Below are 18,146 nucleotides of genomic sequence, written 5' to 3'. Positions count from 1 at the left end.
AGGAATACACTGATAACAAGATCACTTCCTACTTTTGACATACTTTTGACAAAATGACAGTAGATGTTATAGACTGCAGAGGAAGATGATGAAATTAACAGACTGTATGTTGACATAGATACTGAAATGAGGATTGTATTTTAGATTTTGTGTAGTTGCTAGCATTGAACTGTGTGTTGGATGCACATGAATTGAAGGAATGGGCGAATAGCGCTGATGCTTATCCACAGAGCCAGCATCTTAAGATGTTTATATTTAGAGGCAATTTGTTCAAATAACTAACTAGGTATGGATACTGATGTGCAAGAGAGGTAGATAGGCTGTTTCCTTAAGCCAGCACTATAAAGTATTTTATCCTCAGTGAGATGCTGCTATCTCAGTGGGTTTCAAAAACTGTGTATAGTTCCATCCACACAGTGCCCTTACTTCCATCCATTTTCTAATCTCTTTATCCAGTACAGAGGATTTGGAGCCTATCCTAGCAAGCAACGGATGCAAGGCAGAATACACCCTGGACATAGCGCCAGTCCATCATAGGACAGACAAACAGACACAAACACACACACACTAGGGCCAGTTTTCCCGTAAACCAATTAACCTACCAGTATGTTTTGGACTTCGAGAGGAAATCATATCACACATATGGAGAAAACCCATGGAACCCAGAGAGAACATGCAAACCCAACACACACAGGACTGCAGGAATTGAACCTAGGGCCCCAGTGCTGCAAGATAGCAATGCAAAACACTTTGCCACCATTAGAAATGGGTGGATAGCTTAGTTATCTATCTAGTTCACAGGTTTGCATGCATAATTTAATTTTGAAAGCCACTGAGACATCTGGTACTATTGTTGTTGTTAAGAAAAAAAAGATATAAAAGGCTGTAAAAATACAATATATAATACAACTGTGCCATCCTATTCCTTAGTTAATACACTTTATTGTTATAACAGTTAACATTGTTAGCAATGTTAGCAGGAACACATCATATATAATTTTTTATTTCTTTTAAAAATTAAAAAAATCGTTTGCCCAGCCTAAAGGGAGGGGGGGGGGGTGCTCTCATTAACAGCTGACACTCCTCCATACACTTAAGTGAAAAATTAATAAAAACGCCAATGTAAACGTCATATTTACAATTTGTTGAAAATAAAAATGTAAGGTTCTCTAAAGCTTTCTCAATCAAGTATGAGAATTCACCTAGGGAGCTGTGTAAGCATGCGTAGGCAGCAAAAGATCAGCTAAAGAGAGTAGAAAACAATGTTTCAGGTGTGAAGAATACAGATCCCCAATTCAATTGCAGCCTAAACCTGTCCCCACACACCCTGCCCCACTGCGATTAGAATATACACAAAGCACTGAAAGCTTTACAGTAGATGATCAGGTCTTTCGCAGACGTGAGGATAGTACATAATTCTGGCTTTATGAACTCACACCTGGGATTCGATTAATTCAAAATAAGTTTTTTAAAAAAAGACTGCACCAGGTACTAGATCTTGTTTATATTAAAGTTATATCACTGGGCATTGGTGGGAAGTGGTGGACGGTGCGCTATTTTGTCAGCAACCTGCTAATCTGTTTAACCCCTGTAGAAAACATGATTTTATTTCTGTACGGAATGCGTGTTGCGTTTACAAAATTAAAGTGTTTCAAATGTTTAATTGAGAAGTAAAAAGAACTTACAGCATACACAAAGACTCAAACTACAGTATAGAAAAATTAGTATTAAGAAAAAACAGGACACTTGATTGCTGGTTACCTTATTTTATTTTTAAAAATGAAATAAAAAATAAGATACAATAACGTGTTCCTGCCTAACTCAAACATTGCGTGACTTTAAAATCTGTAAAAAATGGTTTAGATAGCAGAAAGTCACCTTGTCACATTTACTGTACATGTCAAACCAGTTGCTTTCTGTTGCAGATGGCTTTTATGCTCATCTACTAAAATTTCCCTTTAGTTATAAAATTCCATATAAATATTCAATATTAAGTGGATTAAAACAAGCACAGTAAAGAGATTAAATGATTACATCATTTTACTAACAACCAATGCACCACAAGTTAACTTTGTCAGTGAAAAAAATGACCACAGGCACTTTTCCTTCCCCACAGGTTGTTTAAAAAAAACTCGCTCTTAGTGGGTTAATCCTTCAGTCATTCTCTCCGGCGCAGTGTATCAGCTGGTCAGGTGACTAAGGGTGACTGACATTGTTTCCCACTGCATTCTGGGGTAATGTAGTTTTGACAAGAACCTCCATCTTGTCTCTATCACTCACAATTCATCATGGGTGAATGAGTCAAATTAAAAATAAAACGTGTTTACAAAGAAAGTGGATACAGTACTGTTGGGTATGCGTGATTAGCAACATTGGGTCATTGTTATGATTTCTCTATTATGATCAAATCCATCAATTCGTTCTCTTATGGTTATTTTGGAAACATGTTGACATGTTCCTTGTAACAACATTGCTGTCAATATTGTAGCAATAGACAAAAGGAAATGCTTGGAGTCTGTAATGTAGGGCGCTCTGAACGAGTTAAACTTTGATGCAGGACAAATAAATGTATTTTCCACAAGCTATACTGTAGTGGCAGTACAGTAGCAGTATGAAATTATTCATTGTTTTTAATAAATTACTTAGCTTTGAATATGTTGTGATATTTAGAAATGTAAAAAATGTCAATATAGTGTCCATAATATTTGCAATTTTGGTTTTTCAAAGAAATGTTTCTTGGTGACAGCTGGGTTCAAACCCCCGTCCTCCAACATGCAAAGCACATGCCTAAACCATTACACCACACACATAATCACATGGGAGTTAAACTGATGAAGACATTTACAAAGAAAGTGTACTACTGTGATAATTTGAGCTATATGACAATAATTATATTGGTATTAATTTCTTTAGATATGCGATTCCATATTATATTCCCTATTAATCAAATTCTAAAAAGTATGCGTTTTTTTACTGCGATAACAAGCATAAGTATTCACAAAAATGGTTAAAACATTCAAACTTTTTATGACGTGTATAAACTTAATATAGTCAGAAGGAGCACGTAAAACCTTTTCCAAAATAACCACAGTATGTAACCAAATGAAAGACTTTGATGCTTAAAATGTTTAGGAAGAAAGTGGAATACTGATGTGAATTTTTATTTAAACTACCAATATCAGCCATATACAGTTTAGATAATATGTTTATGTTCCTAAATTAATATCGTGTATGACCTTCAGATTCGTTATGCTCCTCTTCTTTTTATGCTCAGATACTAAAATTTCACTTTAGTTGTAAAATTCCATATAAATATTCATTACTAAGCAGATTAAAACATGCACAGTATAGAGATGAAATGATTAAATCGTTTCACTAACAACCAATGCACCACGAGTGTCCCTGTCGGTCATTTTGGCCAGCCAAATCACATACCGTGGTACAACGCAGTGAACTGTGGGTAATTTTGCGCGGTACAGGGTTGTACCGGTACAGGGATGTACTGTGCATTTTGAATGGCTGCATCTGTATATTGTATGTAAGCTAGGGAACAAACATCTACCTGTATATCAGAAAGATGGCAGCAAGGAACCAGTTGAATTTCAGGTGACAAATGACAGGTGAATAATGACAGAGGTGTATTAGGCATATCAGAATTATAGTCCACAACTCAATTCAGCTAATTGCTCACATGATAATACTTAGCTATATACAACCATTGACCTGCACTTTTTCAAAGGAAAACAAATATCCTGTAGCTCCATAATGAATAGAGGTGGGAAACATATGTAAACACTTATGTAATGTAGCAAAAGGGAGCCTTGTCAGTGACCTTGTACCTTTCCTAAAGCTCAGAGGAAAAATTGTATCCTTACAGAGTGCACATAGTTATTCTAGAACATACACAGGAAGCCATATGTATTGTATTTAACAATGTCCTTGTCCATACTGTATGTTATTGTGGCCATCAATGATTGCTGCTTGCAATATTGTCATTATTACAGCTAATGTTGTTATAATCAATGTCATAATATTCCTGACAAGTAGCAAGTGGAGCTTCACTATTGGTTGTGGATCAGTTGTATATTTTTCAGTACATACTGTAAGCATACTGATATTTCATATAGTATGTCTGTTGAACAGCACATAGAAACACACAATGTCTAAATGTGGTGCAAAAACATCACACTATATAAAGGGAGAAAGTGTGAAGAATGGCTTCAGTGAAACCTTTCAATTCCCTTCAAACAGATCTTTACAATTTCTTCAGAAATATTGAAATATCAAAGATATATACAGTACTGTTCTGGAACATTAGCATCATTCAGGTAAGACTACTTGTATATATCATCAAGATTCAAAAGCTGTTGTTTTTCTTCTTCTGGCCTTGTCCATTACTATCTAATACAATGGACTAGTCATTAGTGCTTAGTTGGATAAAAGAATTTTCAAAAGTCCTTGTGTGCCCTTGAATGATCATGGCAGGCACTATGTGTGCTGCTGGTGCTTGACAGGAAAAGGGGAGCCATACCTGATTATCCTCAGCACCATCTGTGATTATAGGCAGGGAAGACTCATCACACACAGCAAGACTGCGCACCAGTTTACCTTTTGCTCCTGGCTGAAACAAATAAAATGACATATTTACCATTTTCCACCAAGTTAAGGCACAGCTGTGAAATGTGTGCATGTAATAAATTGTTAAATCTTGACCGCCCTAAAAAATGATTTTTTACCAAAGAAAAAGAGAAGCTACACCTTATAGGCTGTATGGTCCCAATAAAAAGCACTGCAGCTAAATTTAGTCCAACTACAGCTGCTTTGGGAAAAACATAACCCTTGGAAATGTTTCTCACACAAAGCCTCAATAAATAAAATGCAAAGCTCTGCAGAGTGCTCAAGTAAGTATAAAATAACAAAAGTAATTTAACAGTCATTTAACACACCTGCAAAGAACACTCAGCGAATAAAAGTAAATCAATAAATAATGGGAACAAAAATATAAATTAAATATCACAGGAAAGATGCAGGAATATGATTTGCTGATATATATATACACATTTTCCAGGAACTTATTACTGATAGATTATTAAATTTGAAAAAATATATTACTTTTCCACTTTGTTTTTATTTCTTACTTCAGTTTTTTAAATGAAATAAAGGCCATGCCAAAGTTACCAATCACACTTCCAGGTAATGAATAAAAGAAATGTGGAGTTGTAAAGTGTTCAGAAATTTCAGCATATGAGGACATAACACATCAGGCAGCTTCTACATTTGACAATCAAATGCACCTAAAAGACCAAATCACTCATTTAAGATAGTCGTACACATTTCATAAAATGGTTCACAAAATGTTTAAAAACATTCAGTAGTTAGTTCATGAGGAGATTACATAACAAAAAGTAATAACAATAACCTGACAAAATTCTAAAATAAAGCAATTTATTTTAGTTTGCTTAATTATTTTCTCATACAGTATGTCTATACACTTACTGTCAACATACAAAGAGCTTTAATGTGAAACATTTCAAATTTTGCTAAAATGTGACATCTTAAAAATGATAAGTAAATGTGATAAAATAATTTACTCAAGAAGAATGCACAATTCTTAGTCAAATGTATGTGTCAGAATGTTTGGCCTGAGAAAAAGGACTACAGGGATTTTTCTTTTGCATATCTGACTATTCTCCTTCACAGGTACCATCTATGTGACGTCTCATACCACATGAAAAAGACTTTCCTTGTTCTGAGGCCTCTGCCATGGGGCTTACCAAAAGCTAAAATTATTCCTCCATGAGAAAGGAGAACATCTTTAGGGATCTTTGCACTCAGTATTCCTGCATCTTTACCACAGAATTACATTTTGTTATCAAATAAAAATTCATACAACAGTTGTGCTAGACTGTCATGCTTGTTCAAAACTGCAAATTTGGCTTACGGTCCATTATGATGTTTCTGAACTTTTGTCAGCCAGTATTGTTTACTCAAATGTCACATGATAAAAAAAAAATAAAGAGTATACAAAACGATGTGTGTTTCTTAATAGAAAACTGCTTGATAATTTTCTATTTTTTCACATATCTAGGAAACAACATCAAATCAGGCACAACTTTAGTCATGTAATCTAATGAGAAGATAAAGACATTTAATAACGTTAATGGATAGTTTGTTTATTGTGTTTTAACCACTTTCAGTTAGAGATCTATCACTACATTTTCAGTTTTATCCCAACACCTTCCTTATTATCTAGTCCTATGCAGAGACATTCATACTAGTTTTGTACCAATACCAAAAAGGTCATTTTATAGGGTTAAGAAATGTTATACAACACCAAGGACTGCTAACACATTTAGGAAATTCTCTTCATAAAATCAGCCTGTTCAAACTGCTAGCAGATTTGTACAGTATCTCAAAAGCCAGTGTTAGAAAGCCAAATGGAAGATTCATAATAAGGACAATAAGAAAAACTAGAGTAAAAACAATTTTCAGTAGTTTGGTCAAATCTTTATTAAAGGTGGAGTAGAGGCATGATTTCAATTTAATTTATTGACTTAACTCGCCTGACCGACAACCTAGCTATGAGGACAAGGCTGTTGGTACACCCTCCTCCACCACTATGAGGGATGAGTCTGGGATCAACTGCAAGGGTATTGATGGGGTCAATGGGTGGTTGCAAAACAAAAAGCACAAGCAAAAAAGCTAAATAGTTATACTTAATCATAATTTTAATTCAAAGGCAGGTGAACCAGATTAATGATTCAATTCTTACTGAGTTTAAAACTAAATTTAATTAGTTTAGCTGTACCCATATAAGAATTAGCACTAGCTTGCTTTTTGTGTTAACAACTCTGGCAGAGGGGAAAGACAACTGGTCTATAAGGACAAGATGGTCAGAGTTTACAACACTGAAAGAGACACCACTTATGTAGAATTTACCAGACAAAGACTAAAAACAGAATATGAACAAAGTTTAATTATAATACAAAAACTAAAATAAGGTAATGGTTAGACGTTTAGATAAATACTCATTGAAATACACAAGCAAGTACAGTAAGCAACAAATGTGATGTTTAAATGTGTAGGAGGAAGTGGGTAAGATTAGGGTTTGAACACATCTCTTTCATTTAAAACTTCATGAGGTTAAATCACATTACACCTATGATGACTGTGAATACTGAACACATTTGTATCAAGGTAAGAAGAAAGCAGAAAATGATGCTGTCTAACACCACATTTTCTATTTGCTATCTTATCTTTAAGAATATAATTACAGAAAAAAAAGAAGATAAAGAAAAGAAACCACATGGTAACAAATATCTGCCCTTCTGTTGTCTTCTGTTCCATAGTGAAATGCACAGAAGTCAAATGCTCTTTTACTGTATGTTTTTTTTAAGCTGGGTTTATCCATAATAGCCTTTATTCTTCAAAGCAGTTTACAGGTTTATACTGACAAACTACCAGACCGAGAATAAAAATTGATTCGATCTAAAGCACTTTTTCTTATGCGCATACATAGTTATGCTGGATAAGTAGCTTGAAATCCATAAAAATAACAGACAATGTAATTATCATTATTTCATCATTTATGTAAGCCATTGGTAAAAAATGGAATGCTACTGAAATGTTTTCTTGCTCCTTGAGGCCACTGTTAAATGTTAAACCTCAGCCACTTTACAGCAGAGTTTATCATCTCAAACTGATAAAATTACATCAACAGGAGTATTAAAATGGTAAAAGCTATTGAAAAGTTTCCTGCAGGATCAAGGATATGGTTTACTGGTTTACAGAGCCATGGAAAATACTGTTAGACAGCTAAATGAGCGTGACTCCATAAACCCAGTCAAGTCATAGTTCCTATACTCTAAATAAGGAAGATGCTTATACACAGTGCATGTTTTTCCGCCTACATGCACACACAATGATATGCACATACTCACATACAAAGAGGAATAATAAATCAATGGCAAACGTTGTCATTCAAACACACCCACAAGTATCTTATCTCAGAAAACACACTAGCTTTGCATGCATATACAATATAGTTTAACCTTACCTTGGGCCTTTTTTTCTGCTGTCCCTGGTAAACCCCTCGTTTCTGTGACAGCAAACAACAAATAGACAAAACTCAGAAGATGAAAATCACACAATGCAACAGAGAGACAGGAAGCTGATCTGATTCAGAAGTATTTAAAGTACCTACTTCTACATTATTAATAATAATAATAATAATAATAATGGCTTTTCAAGATGATGACCAGCTCTTTCTATTTTTCTCATAAAATACAAGAACTCAAAAGAACTTTTAATTAGTAAAATAAGAAAAAAAAGAGACAGGCTCTGCCAAGAATAGACTGTGAGCCACACAGGACAGATGGAGGCCGTGTTGCTGTCACCTCTCAGTTCTCACCTGCTGTTCCACCCTGGTGTCACTCTGTCTCTCCTCCTTCTCATTCTCCTCCTCCTCCAGGCTTTGAGCTTTAACACTAGTCTGCTTCTGGGAGGATGGGCGGACCTCACTGTTCTGCTCGCCACCACCACCCACAGGGGCCTCCTGTGCTGCCTCCTGTGTTGCCTCCTGTGTTGCCTCCTGTGTTGCCTCCTGTGTTGCCTCCTGTGTTGCCTCCTGTGTTGCCTCCTGGCTCAGTTTGCCTTGCTCAGACATCCTCAAACCAATTAAACACCAACACTCCGCAGTGGCCTAAAGAGTAGGTACATATTAAGATACACAAATAAACAAAGAGAATACATTTATTCTGGAAAAAGACTGTGGACTGGCAATGAAAACATTGCCCTCTCTTTCATGTTTGTGACTGACTTATGAACACATGACACCAGATATGAGTTCCAGAGTCCCAGTAATTCAACAGAAAAAGTACTGATTCCCAAAGGTAACAAAAACTAAATCTCGTAATAAAGCCCTTTGAGGTCTATATTATGCTGGTTATCAAACTGACAGCTCCATTATTAAAATACTAAACTTGCTTTCTGGTCCCTTGTTAAGTCTCACATATTTCAGAAATGTTGCAAGGAAAACCTCTAAGTACAGTAACTCTTAATGAAGATGTTCTTGCAGGAAAGTGATTGTACAGGTACCATAAACGGTTTTGCTAGATTAGGACATATACTGTATATATATATACTGTATATAATAGATGTTGATTTCACATCAAAAGTGAAATTAACATAAATGATTTAATCCTAAATTACTAAAACCTAAGGAAACTATTCATCAATATTGTTTTCATTAAAAAAAGAAATCTCATTATGATATACTATACACAGCAGATGTCTTGTGTTTTTTTTGCAAATAGCAGTCTGTACAGTGTGCATATTTGAGTTATATCACTGACATATACCCTTCTGTTAAATTTATTATAATTTTAATTAAATGGTGTTATTTAATTAAACATATTATAAAACATTAATTTTAACAAATGTAACAAACTGCGTAATTGTACTGAAAATAAGATGAATAAAAATGTTTCCTCAAAATTTTCTAAATCCTCCCTTTGTTTTTTTCTCTTCATACTTTTAATCTCATTTCTAGTGTAAGAATGGAGTCCCACTCTCTTCTATCCAAATGTCAAATAATTAAAATGTGAATTAAAATGTGAACAACTCAAATGGCTATTATTAAACTCCAAATGACAAAAAAATGCATCTTGCAAGTATGTTCTACAAGCCCATTTTTTGAAATTGTAATTAATTTTACTTGTATTCCTTCTCTGACTATGGGTAATCCAAAACTGACTTCTCATGAGGACTTTACCATTCAAGGAAACATAGCAGCTTTGTTTGTACTTTATGATATTAAGATGTTTGGAATTTTGCCTTGTTGGCAACATTTAAATTAAATTGATAAAAACAGAAAAAACAGACTTTATTTTGTTTTGCACACTATTTCAGCTGCTTCAGAAAACAATCCGATGATAGTGAATGGATTTGACCAGCATCAGAAAAACAAATGATTCACTGACCTCCATATGGTAGTGTTATTGGCTTCTTGGCAAAGAAAGATTAAATGAAAACTAAATTCAATTATTGCTTCCTTAATTGCATTGTCTGTTTTTGTTCAATGGTGAATTTTGTGTTTTGTTTGAAAGTACATTTAGGAAAGATAAAATATATATTATTACTCCCCTACAAAAAAAAGATTTTATGTGCTCTCTTCTATCCAAATCTCAAACAATTATTAAAATGTGAATTTTAGCACTACCCAAATAGTTATTGTTAAACTACAAGCCCTTTTATAGTATAGTGTACATTTATAACATGCTTGTCCTCTGGTACAACACCACGGATGCTAATGTCAATCAGATACTAGTAAGGCAAACCTTTCAATGATGTGGTAATGGGCTCAGCAGTGCTGTCGTTCTGGGTTCTGTTCTGTGAAAACTGCCTTCTTATCATTCAACAGAGATCACAGTATCAAGAGAAATGTGGAGTTTCTACATGACTATTTGTTAAGACATTCTTGCACAATAAGAAAGATTCATCCTTTGAATAATTAATTTGTATGCCTGTATTAGTGATTTGACTTAGGATTTACATATTACAGATACAAAATAAATAAATATATATATACTACTATATATATATATTCTACTTTCCATTTATTGAATTCTTCAGAGTCATCCATCACTCATCTAATGGGATAAATATGTGAATAGATAGATGGATATAGAGATAATAGACACAGGCTAGTCTTGAATATATGAATACATGAATATGTTTCCAGTATGATGTGTGATATGACAAATCAGAAGAAGAAGTAGGCTTCAATAAAATGGCTATTTCACACCATTATCAGAAACTGGAGGTGTATTAAAAAGCTATACTTCTTGCAATTGTTTTTGTAAAACCTTGAGCTTCCAAGCATTTTTCAGTTATTGTCTATCAATTTGGTGAACTGCGGGACTGGTTAGAAAATGTCATCCTAGGACAAAGGTGTGTGAATTGTGTCCTTGGATGAGCCGCAGATTGGCAAGGTTTTGTCATGTCATTCTAATTCGATAAATGTTTCAAGTGAAACTGTATTAAGTACAGCCTCCATGGTGTGAAAACACAAGAATAACACCACCACTGACAACATCGTCTTTGTGTGTAATGTGCAGCTTTATTTTAACATTGTGTCTCCTGCCCTTCTATATTGTGTGGCAATCCAAGACACCACTGTCATACTCAATTACCCCTTAAAAAATCAGCTTTTCATCCGTTTTAGAGGTGAGTTCTTTTTCTCCTAACAAATGTTTTTTTTCTTTGTCCAGATGGAAGACATGGTTTCTGACCTCAAACGTTACTTTTTTAAAAGTAATGAAGTAATATATATGATATAACCACATAACAATATCTAGTATCTATAACTACTGTTTATATTCTTTTTTTCTTGTTTAATGGATGTGTGTAATTGCTTAAGCAACATAAAAACCAAAATGAGTAGAAAAAATGCACCCTATACTGTTCTGCAGTGTACAAATCTCTATACACTTTGGAATTGATCAAATGTAGACAAGATTTTATTATCTAAATATTGCTTACTGTAAGTATCAAATATATTTTAAAAATATTCTATGATATATAATATATATTGATATCAACATCTAAAGAGTATAAAAATCAATATCTAGAAATCTACATATTTTAAATTTTATAATCCTGTTGTAATCTAAATCATGGTTTATAGATAGCTGAATTTCCAACTACAATGGAAGACTTTCACAAATATATTTGAAAAATAAAAAGTACTTGACATTTAATTTAACTTTATGAATAGCAGATTAACCCAAAAGTATTCACCAATCAAAAACAGTGCTACTGAATAAAAATTGTTGTAAGAGAGCTACTAAATCCGGGCATCTTCCTTTATAAATGCACATTTTCAATCCGTTTAGATTTAAGCAGCTATCTTTGTGAAACTGTAATTTTATTTAACTATAGAAGCTTATATACCCACTCAATTGTGGACAAACAGTACTACATTTCAAAAAGACAATAAAGAAAATAAATGAAGGATTGTAACCAGCTTATTCAAGTACTTCCATGCCATTTTAAAAAATGTTACAACCATAACTGTATGCATGGGATTTCTGGTTAGTGACCAAATGCATAAACTTAAAAAAAAAATAACAGCACTCACAGATAATAATGAAAATGTTTACACTGAGATCATGTATACAGCACATTGCTTGAAGAACAGATAAGTTTAGTAAAGTGTTGTTTTCAAGTTAATGTATAGCGACAGTTGAAACAGGGCATTTATGTCACTCAAGCACAGAGATAAAAGGAAATGTTGAATCTTACCTTCAGTGCAGATTTTAGCTGTATTTCTATGAGACTCCAGCTGCTTCTCTAGCTGATGTTGATGAGTAAAATCCTCACGAGTGATCAATGAAAGAGCGAATCCCATGTCCCTATTAACAGTCCAAAAAGCCAACCTTCATTCTTTTCCTACAGACAGCTAGGCAAACCACTGTCATTCTGCAGCAGGAAAAAAATAAAAATGAAAAAAATAACACAAGAAAGAAATTAAACAAAGCACACATTAAGGACTAGCCAATGTGTTTCTTTCTGATATCTCAGGACACATTAATGCCCAGCTTCAATCAAATTGGTTTCACAGCTTGATTCAGCTCCACCTGTCTCCTAACTGCCAGATTCCTCGTTCCCTAATGAAGGGGGGAGCTAGCTTTTTAAGTTATATTCGGCTCCTACGCAAAGACCTAGAATTAACAGACGCATTACAAGCTGAAACACTGCAGCCTTAAATTTCAGCCTTTATCTTTTGAATGCAATTTTTCATCTTTGAAATAACAAAAAGAAATAGTTATACTTCAACTCTTAATGTCCTTCCTCATTATTCTATAGTACTTCCCATCTGATAAAAATACATACAGTACACATTTTCGCTTACTTGCTGGACACAATTATTTATGAGAAAAGGAATTGGCAGACTTATCATTTCATGCTGACATTTGTATGGACTTTACACAGCATGCTTTCTGGACACACTGAAAAGGAGCCAAACTGTATCTCTTCATCCTCAGAGAACATACAGTAATGCAATTTCATTTTCTTAAGCAGAAGACATCTGTCATCATGTTATTGACATAGCCACAGTTTTAAATATCTCAGTTAAAATACACACCAAATGCTACATTTAATCCACTTTTTTCTTACTCAAGATAAGTAACTGCTAATTTTCAAAAGTGCAGTTAGTTTGCTTATGTCTCTCCCTAGATTTCCATTTGTAAAAGTGTTTGTCTACCACCAGAAAAAGGGGATCAGAAAACATTGAAAGTTGCCACGTACAGTATGCATTAGTGAGCCTTAATTGGTCTTCAGTGCTGTAAACATTTTAAAATAAGACCTCCTTTCTTCAGTGAATAACATACATTTTGCAGGCATAATTACTGATTTTTTAAATCCTTCATTGCTACTATGTAATATTGACATTTAAATACATTTAATAATAAATTAAATTTAATTTAATATTGGCATCAGTTTCATGAAGTAGTATTCCCAAACGTACAAGATTTCAAACATTCAAAGGACATGTAGTATTGTTTTTCTGTTAAATCACTTGGTAATTGATTAGAAGGTAACTGAATTGAAGAAACCAGTCTGTGAAATATTTTTTTTTAAACAGACCATTGTGAATTGAACTTGACTCAATAGAAAATAATCATTTTTTCCAGAAGGGTTTGGAAATCAGAAAACTAAGAGTAAACACTTTAAGTACTATACTGTAGGCACAAAACAAAAAAGTGTCCATTAAAACGATTTTATGTCATGGCATCTAAAACATCATATACTTATGCTGATATCTAACACCTTCACTTGAGATGTCTCGAAAGCATATTGATAGTTTTATTGTATTATAACAGCATGTTCAAATAATGCAGTTTCATATTGATTCTGTGATCAATCAGAACACAGGTTTCACTTGTCTGTTACAGCAGTACTGCCAATTCTTAGTCGTGGTGCCTTTTTAGGACGAGCCCATAAAAACAACTCGTACGAAAGCTAAAACACTATTAAAGAAAAAAACTCACTTCCTGCTGTATCTTAACACAGAACCAAGTTCACCGTTTGATACCTCCATGGGTTTCAACTTAGAAGTGTGGAAGTTTGCAGAATTCCTGGTGGCAGAAGAAATCAAACCTAGATGCTGTGAAAAACCCTTCTTTGTGTTTGCTACATGAAAAGCATTGTCTTGACCTTCACTGTTTTGTGAATTAGATAACACACTGGAAGTACCCTTTCTACTATCGTTCTGGAGTGTGTAAAAATGCGTTGATTAGAGATCTACAGTATCTTCAGTGATCTGTATGACTGTTTTGTAAAATGTTACAAAATAATGAAAGTAGTTCAGGTGGGTAGCTGCGTCAGCATGCGTAGGCTGCAAAGGAACAAGTAATAGGTTAATTCCATGCTGAAAAAAAGAAGAAAGAAAACACAACGTTTCGGCCATGGAGCCTTCTTCAGAGAAGAAGGAGAAGGCCCAGGCCGAAACATTGTGTTTTCTTTCTTCTTTTTTTCAGCATGGAATTAACCTATTACTTGCTCCAAAATAATGAAAGCTTGGAGAACAATGACTCAGATTTCAGATGAGCAGCCTTTGATCTTCCAATCCTGTTTTTCTACATTCAGGATTAACAATAGGATTAACTACAGTTACAACAATCCAACAGCCTTTGAAGAGAGTGGTGACAAATTATATTAATTTTACACTCTAGAAATGGTAATTGGTCAAGTGCAGTATAATGAAAAATAGATAAAGACTGCCTGTTATATGGAATGTGGGACAGTGCATGTGCTTAATCTTAATAAATAAAGATCCTGAGTGGGCAGTCAAACTGTGACTTGAGACAGGGAGTGAAACCATGGAGATGTAATTGCACTGCAGGACAGAAAGATAAGTAACAGAGCAAGAGTCAGGTTGAGAAGAGCCAGTGAGCACTTTAGTCAGGTGAGCACTTTAAACAGAGGAAGGCTTTTGTTGTAGATAGTGTGGAATTTGACCTTTCTTAAAGATGCCTCATCCCCAGCATCCCTGCACTCCACAGGAATTCTTCATCTGTTTTCCATACACCTGACCAATTTCTGTTATCAGTGTGTTACAATGACAAATAAAAAGAACAGAAAAACAGAAAAAAATGTGCATTCCCCTGTCCTATTTTTAAAAGTGTTTAATTGGGTTAATTTGTAATATGTTGTTTTAGATGTTTCATTCTGGTCTACAAAAAGATGATGATGCCACACAAGTTTAAGAGTATAAATTACACCTTACAAATTAATAATAGGACTGCTGGTGATGGAAGATGCCAATAATTATATCTAGGGTTGTACAAGCATACCTTTAAATACCACTAGAAATGAAGTCCACAAGCTGCAAAATTAAGAAGGTACTGAAATGTAGTTATACCCCATAAAAAATAGCAGATTTCATCATTAGTTAATTCAATTATTTATCAAGCATGTAGTTCAGACAGGTTTTTAATACATCAATATCAATGGTAGTGAACACACACACTATAAGTAATCTGTTTTGACTGAATAAACAAATAACTTAATACATACAATCACTTTTCCACATTGCTGGATTCTTGTAACTTAATGACATTATATTTTTGTGAACTAATTTCAGTTACATTAAAGGAAGTGATCGCAGATACAGTATGTTACAGAAAAAAACCCAAAAGCAAGTTATTGAAATCATATTCCTGATCTCTTAGTGATTTGAAAAGAAAACAGAAAAAATAAATTAGATTAATAATAGTCAATTCTTAATTTATTCTAAATAAAAAGCTAAACCTTCCGTGATCCTCTCAACTAACAGTTATGAAGGGTGAAATGCCCATTTTTCACTATTTCGGATTGATTAATAAGTGAATTAGTGAAAGCCATTTCACTACATATTCTTGTAAATATAAAGAATATAATATTTTATGACTGCAGTATTGTCTGACCTTCGTAGAGCAGTATTAATGCCTTCTAAATCAAACTGCTGTAGAAACACCTGGCTAAAGCAACCTTTCAGAAAAAGTGTTGTTAGGAGTGAGCATATCAATCACTGGGAAAAAGCCAGAAGATTACATGGTTGAGTGAAAAAAATACTTGAAAACTTGTAAATGGAAGATATTGATAAACGAATCAGTTTTAATATGCATGTTTACATTTTCCATTAAAATGGCTAACTTAATACATTTACTCTACACCCATCTGTCCTTCCTGTATACAATGGATTTAAAATATAACTACAGTACAAGATAGGATAATTGTGGAAGACAAATATTGCACCGAAAGAAATTTCATCATAATAAAAGTTCCAATAAATCCCTCACACTTGCTAGATACATTTTTAGCTTTCTTCTCCAAACAACATACACGTGTTCCTGTTTATACAGCTGGGTGCTCTACTGAAGCAATCTTGAAGTACCTTGCTCAAGAGCACAACAGTAGTGCCACCTTGGATGTGAATCCACAACACTCAATTGAAGGTTAAGTGAGGGGAAAGTGATAAACGTGCCTCTCCAAATTCTGATGTTCATGAAATTATGAAAGTGCCAATGAAAGAACTCACCAATATTGATATTTATTATCTTACTTGTGTTTCTAATTGCCACAATATTTTCAGATCACAACAAACAGAAATGTCCGCTACAATTTTTCTCATTCTGATTATGGGAAGTTTAAATTGCCATGTATTAATGAGAATGTTGCCAAGTAGTTTAAAAGTAGATTGTAAGATAGAAGTCAAATTATGCAACACATTTATCTAGTTATTATTGCTACAGTTTGCCTAAATAGAAACATTCCTTAAATAATATCCTTTTGAATTACACATAAACTGTGGGATAGTGATCAGATAACTACGGTAACACAAATATACAATAGCAAAAATAAAAAATCAGATCTCATTACACAATTGTGTTGCTTAAAAGGACAAATGCTTCAATACTGCATATCACTGTACATAGAGGTCTTTGAAATGTCTCTCCACGTGTGCATTTATTTTAACAGGAAACTTGATATGAATAACCTTAAGCCTCTGGAGCATGAAAACAGGTCAGTTTATGTCTAAAGATTTCATAATCAGATAATGACTTTGTCTCCACGTGGGATAATTAATGCAATATTCAAACACCTACTCATCAGTTGCTTCCTCTAGATTGCTAGAACATCCCAAATGATACAAATTAAACTCCAAGGGTTGCTCTTTCTCCTGTGGGCGACTCATTTTAATGTGAGGCAAGATTATTAGAAGATCCATGATATTTAATAATGGGGTCATGAAGGAATCGAAGGATGAGACGAAGAATAACCAAAGCAAATTATAGAAAAGCAACTGTTATTATATTATGGAAAAGACATACTGTACATATTTCTTAGTAACTAAAAAGTACAGCAATGAACTGAGAGTCTCTATTGTTATTAGGCTTTGTGTAATAATCTGTGTAACAATAGCAATAATATAAACTATGTAACATTTTATATTAAAATACATATGCATCTATCTTATAAAATATCTCATTAAGAAACACATCTGTAAATAACTAATCTTAACAATATGACATTTTGTTAGTCACTTTTATCCTACTTAATGAAGTATGTAAGCCAATGTTACATATCCTGGATCTTGGGAAGCCAAAGCACTACACATTGTATAGGTAATTCAATATTCTCAAAACTAGCCTAATTGAGTCAGTAATTAATTTAATTAAATAACTAGGAGCTCAGGAACAATGCAAACCAGAAAGCCCCATAGCTGTCCAGGACCAGGAGGGAGTATTACTAATCAAAATATAACGAGAAGAAGTGTAAATTATTATAACATTCATTCCTTTATTTCTACAAGAGTGAGGTTCAAAGAAAGACAAAACTCACATTATAATTCTACTGTTAATGCAGATCTTTAGTACTGCATATTTGATATAGAGGTATCAGTATGTTCACAAAAGATGAGAGGCAGCTAGGAGAGGACTTTCTGATTTCTTTTGTGCATGTGTGGCTTAACTGAATTGCATCTTAATTGTATTTTAGCTAAATCCATCCGCTCAATCCAATTATAAATCTACACTTTTGCAATTCTGTTGTTATGGTATTTTAGTTTTTCTGCACCAATATTAAAATTACCAATAATG

General features: G+C 33.8%; 1 protein-coding gene across 11 annotated transcripts in view; it reads right to left on the bottom strand.

Annotated features, from left to right (window-relative positions):
• Positions 1-18,146, bottom strand: part of LOC148822750 (cAMP-regulated phosphoprotein 21-like) — a 140,787-nt gene that overhangs the window by 102,714 nt on the left and 19,927 nt on the right. For 8 of the 11 annotated variants that reach the window (XM_088928716.1, XM_088928717.1, XM_088928715.1 and 5 more), the window contains 4 exons: positions 12,304-12,480; positions 8,411-8,701; positions 8,057-8,098; positions 4,532-4,621 (listed from right to left, as the gene is read on the bottom strand). In XM_088928716.1, the coding sequence (XP_088784842.1) occupies positions 4,532-4,621; positions 8,057-8,098; positions 8,411-8,665 (387 nt within the window). In that variant the 5' untranslated portion in view covers positions 8,666-8,701; positions 12,304-12,480. The remainder of the gene's footprint in view (positions 1-4,531; positions 4,622-8,056; positions 8,099-8,410; positions 8,702-12,303; positions 12,481-18,146) is intronic. The other 3 variants (XM_088928721.1, XM_088928718.1, XM_088928722.1) reach the window with 1 other exon arrangement.

Source organism: Atractosteus spatula, chromosome 12 (assembly GCF_055471065.1).
Source record: "Atractosteus spatula isolate fAtrSpa1 chromosome 12, fAtrSpa1.hap1, whole genome shotgun sequence".
In the NCBI taxonomy this organism is placed as follows: domain Eukaryota; kingdom Metazoa; phylum Chordata; class Actinopteri; order Semionotiformes; family Lepisosteidae; genus Atractosteus; species Atractosteus spatula.
The sequence above is the reverse complement of the archived record's forward strand: the minus strand, read 5'-3'. Positions and strand labels throughout refer to the sequence as shown.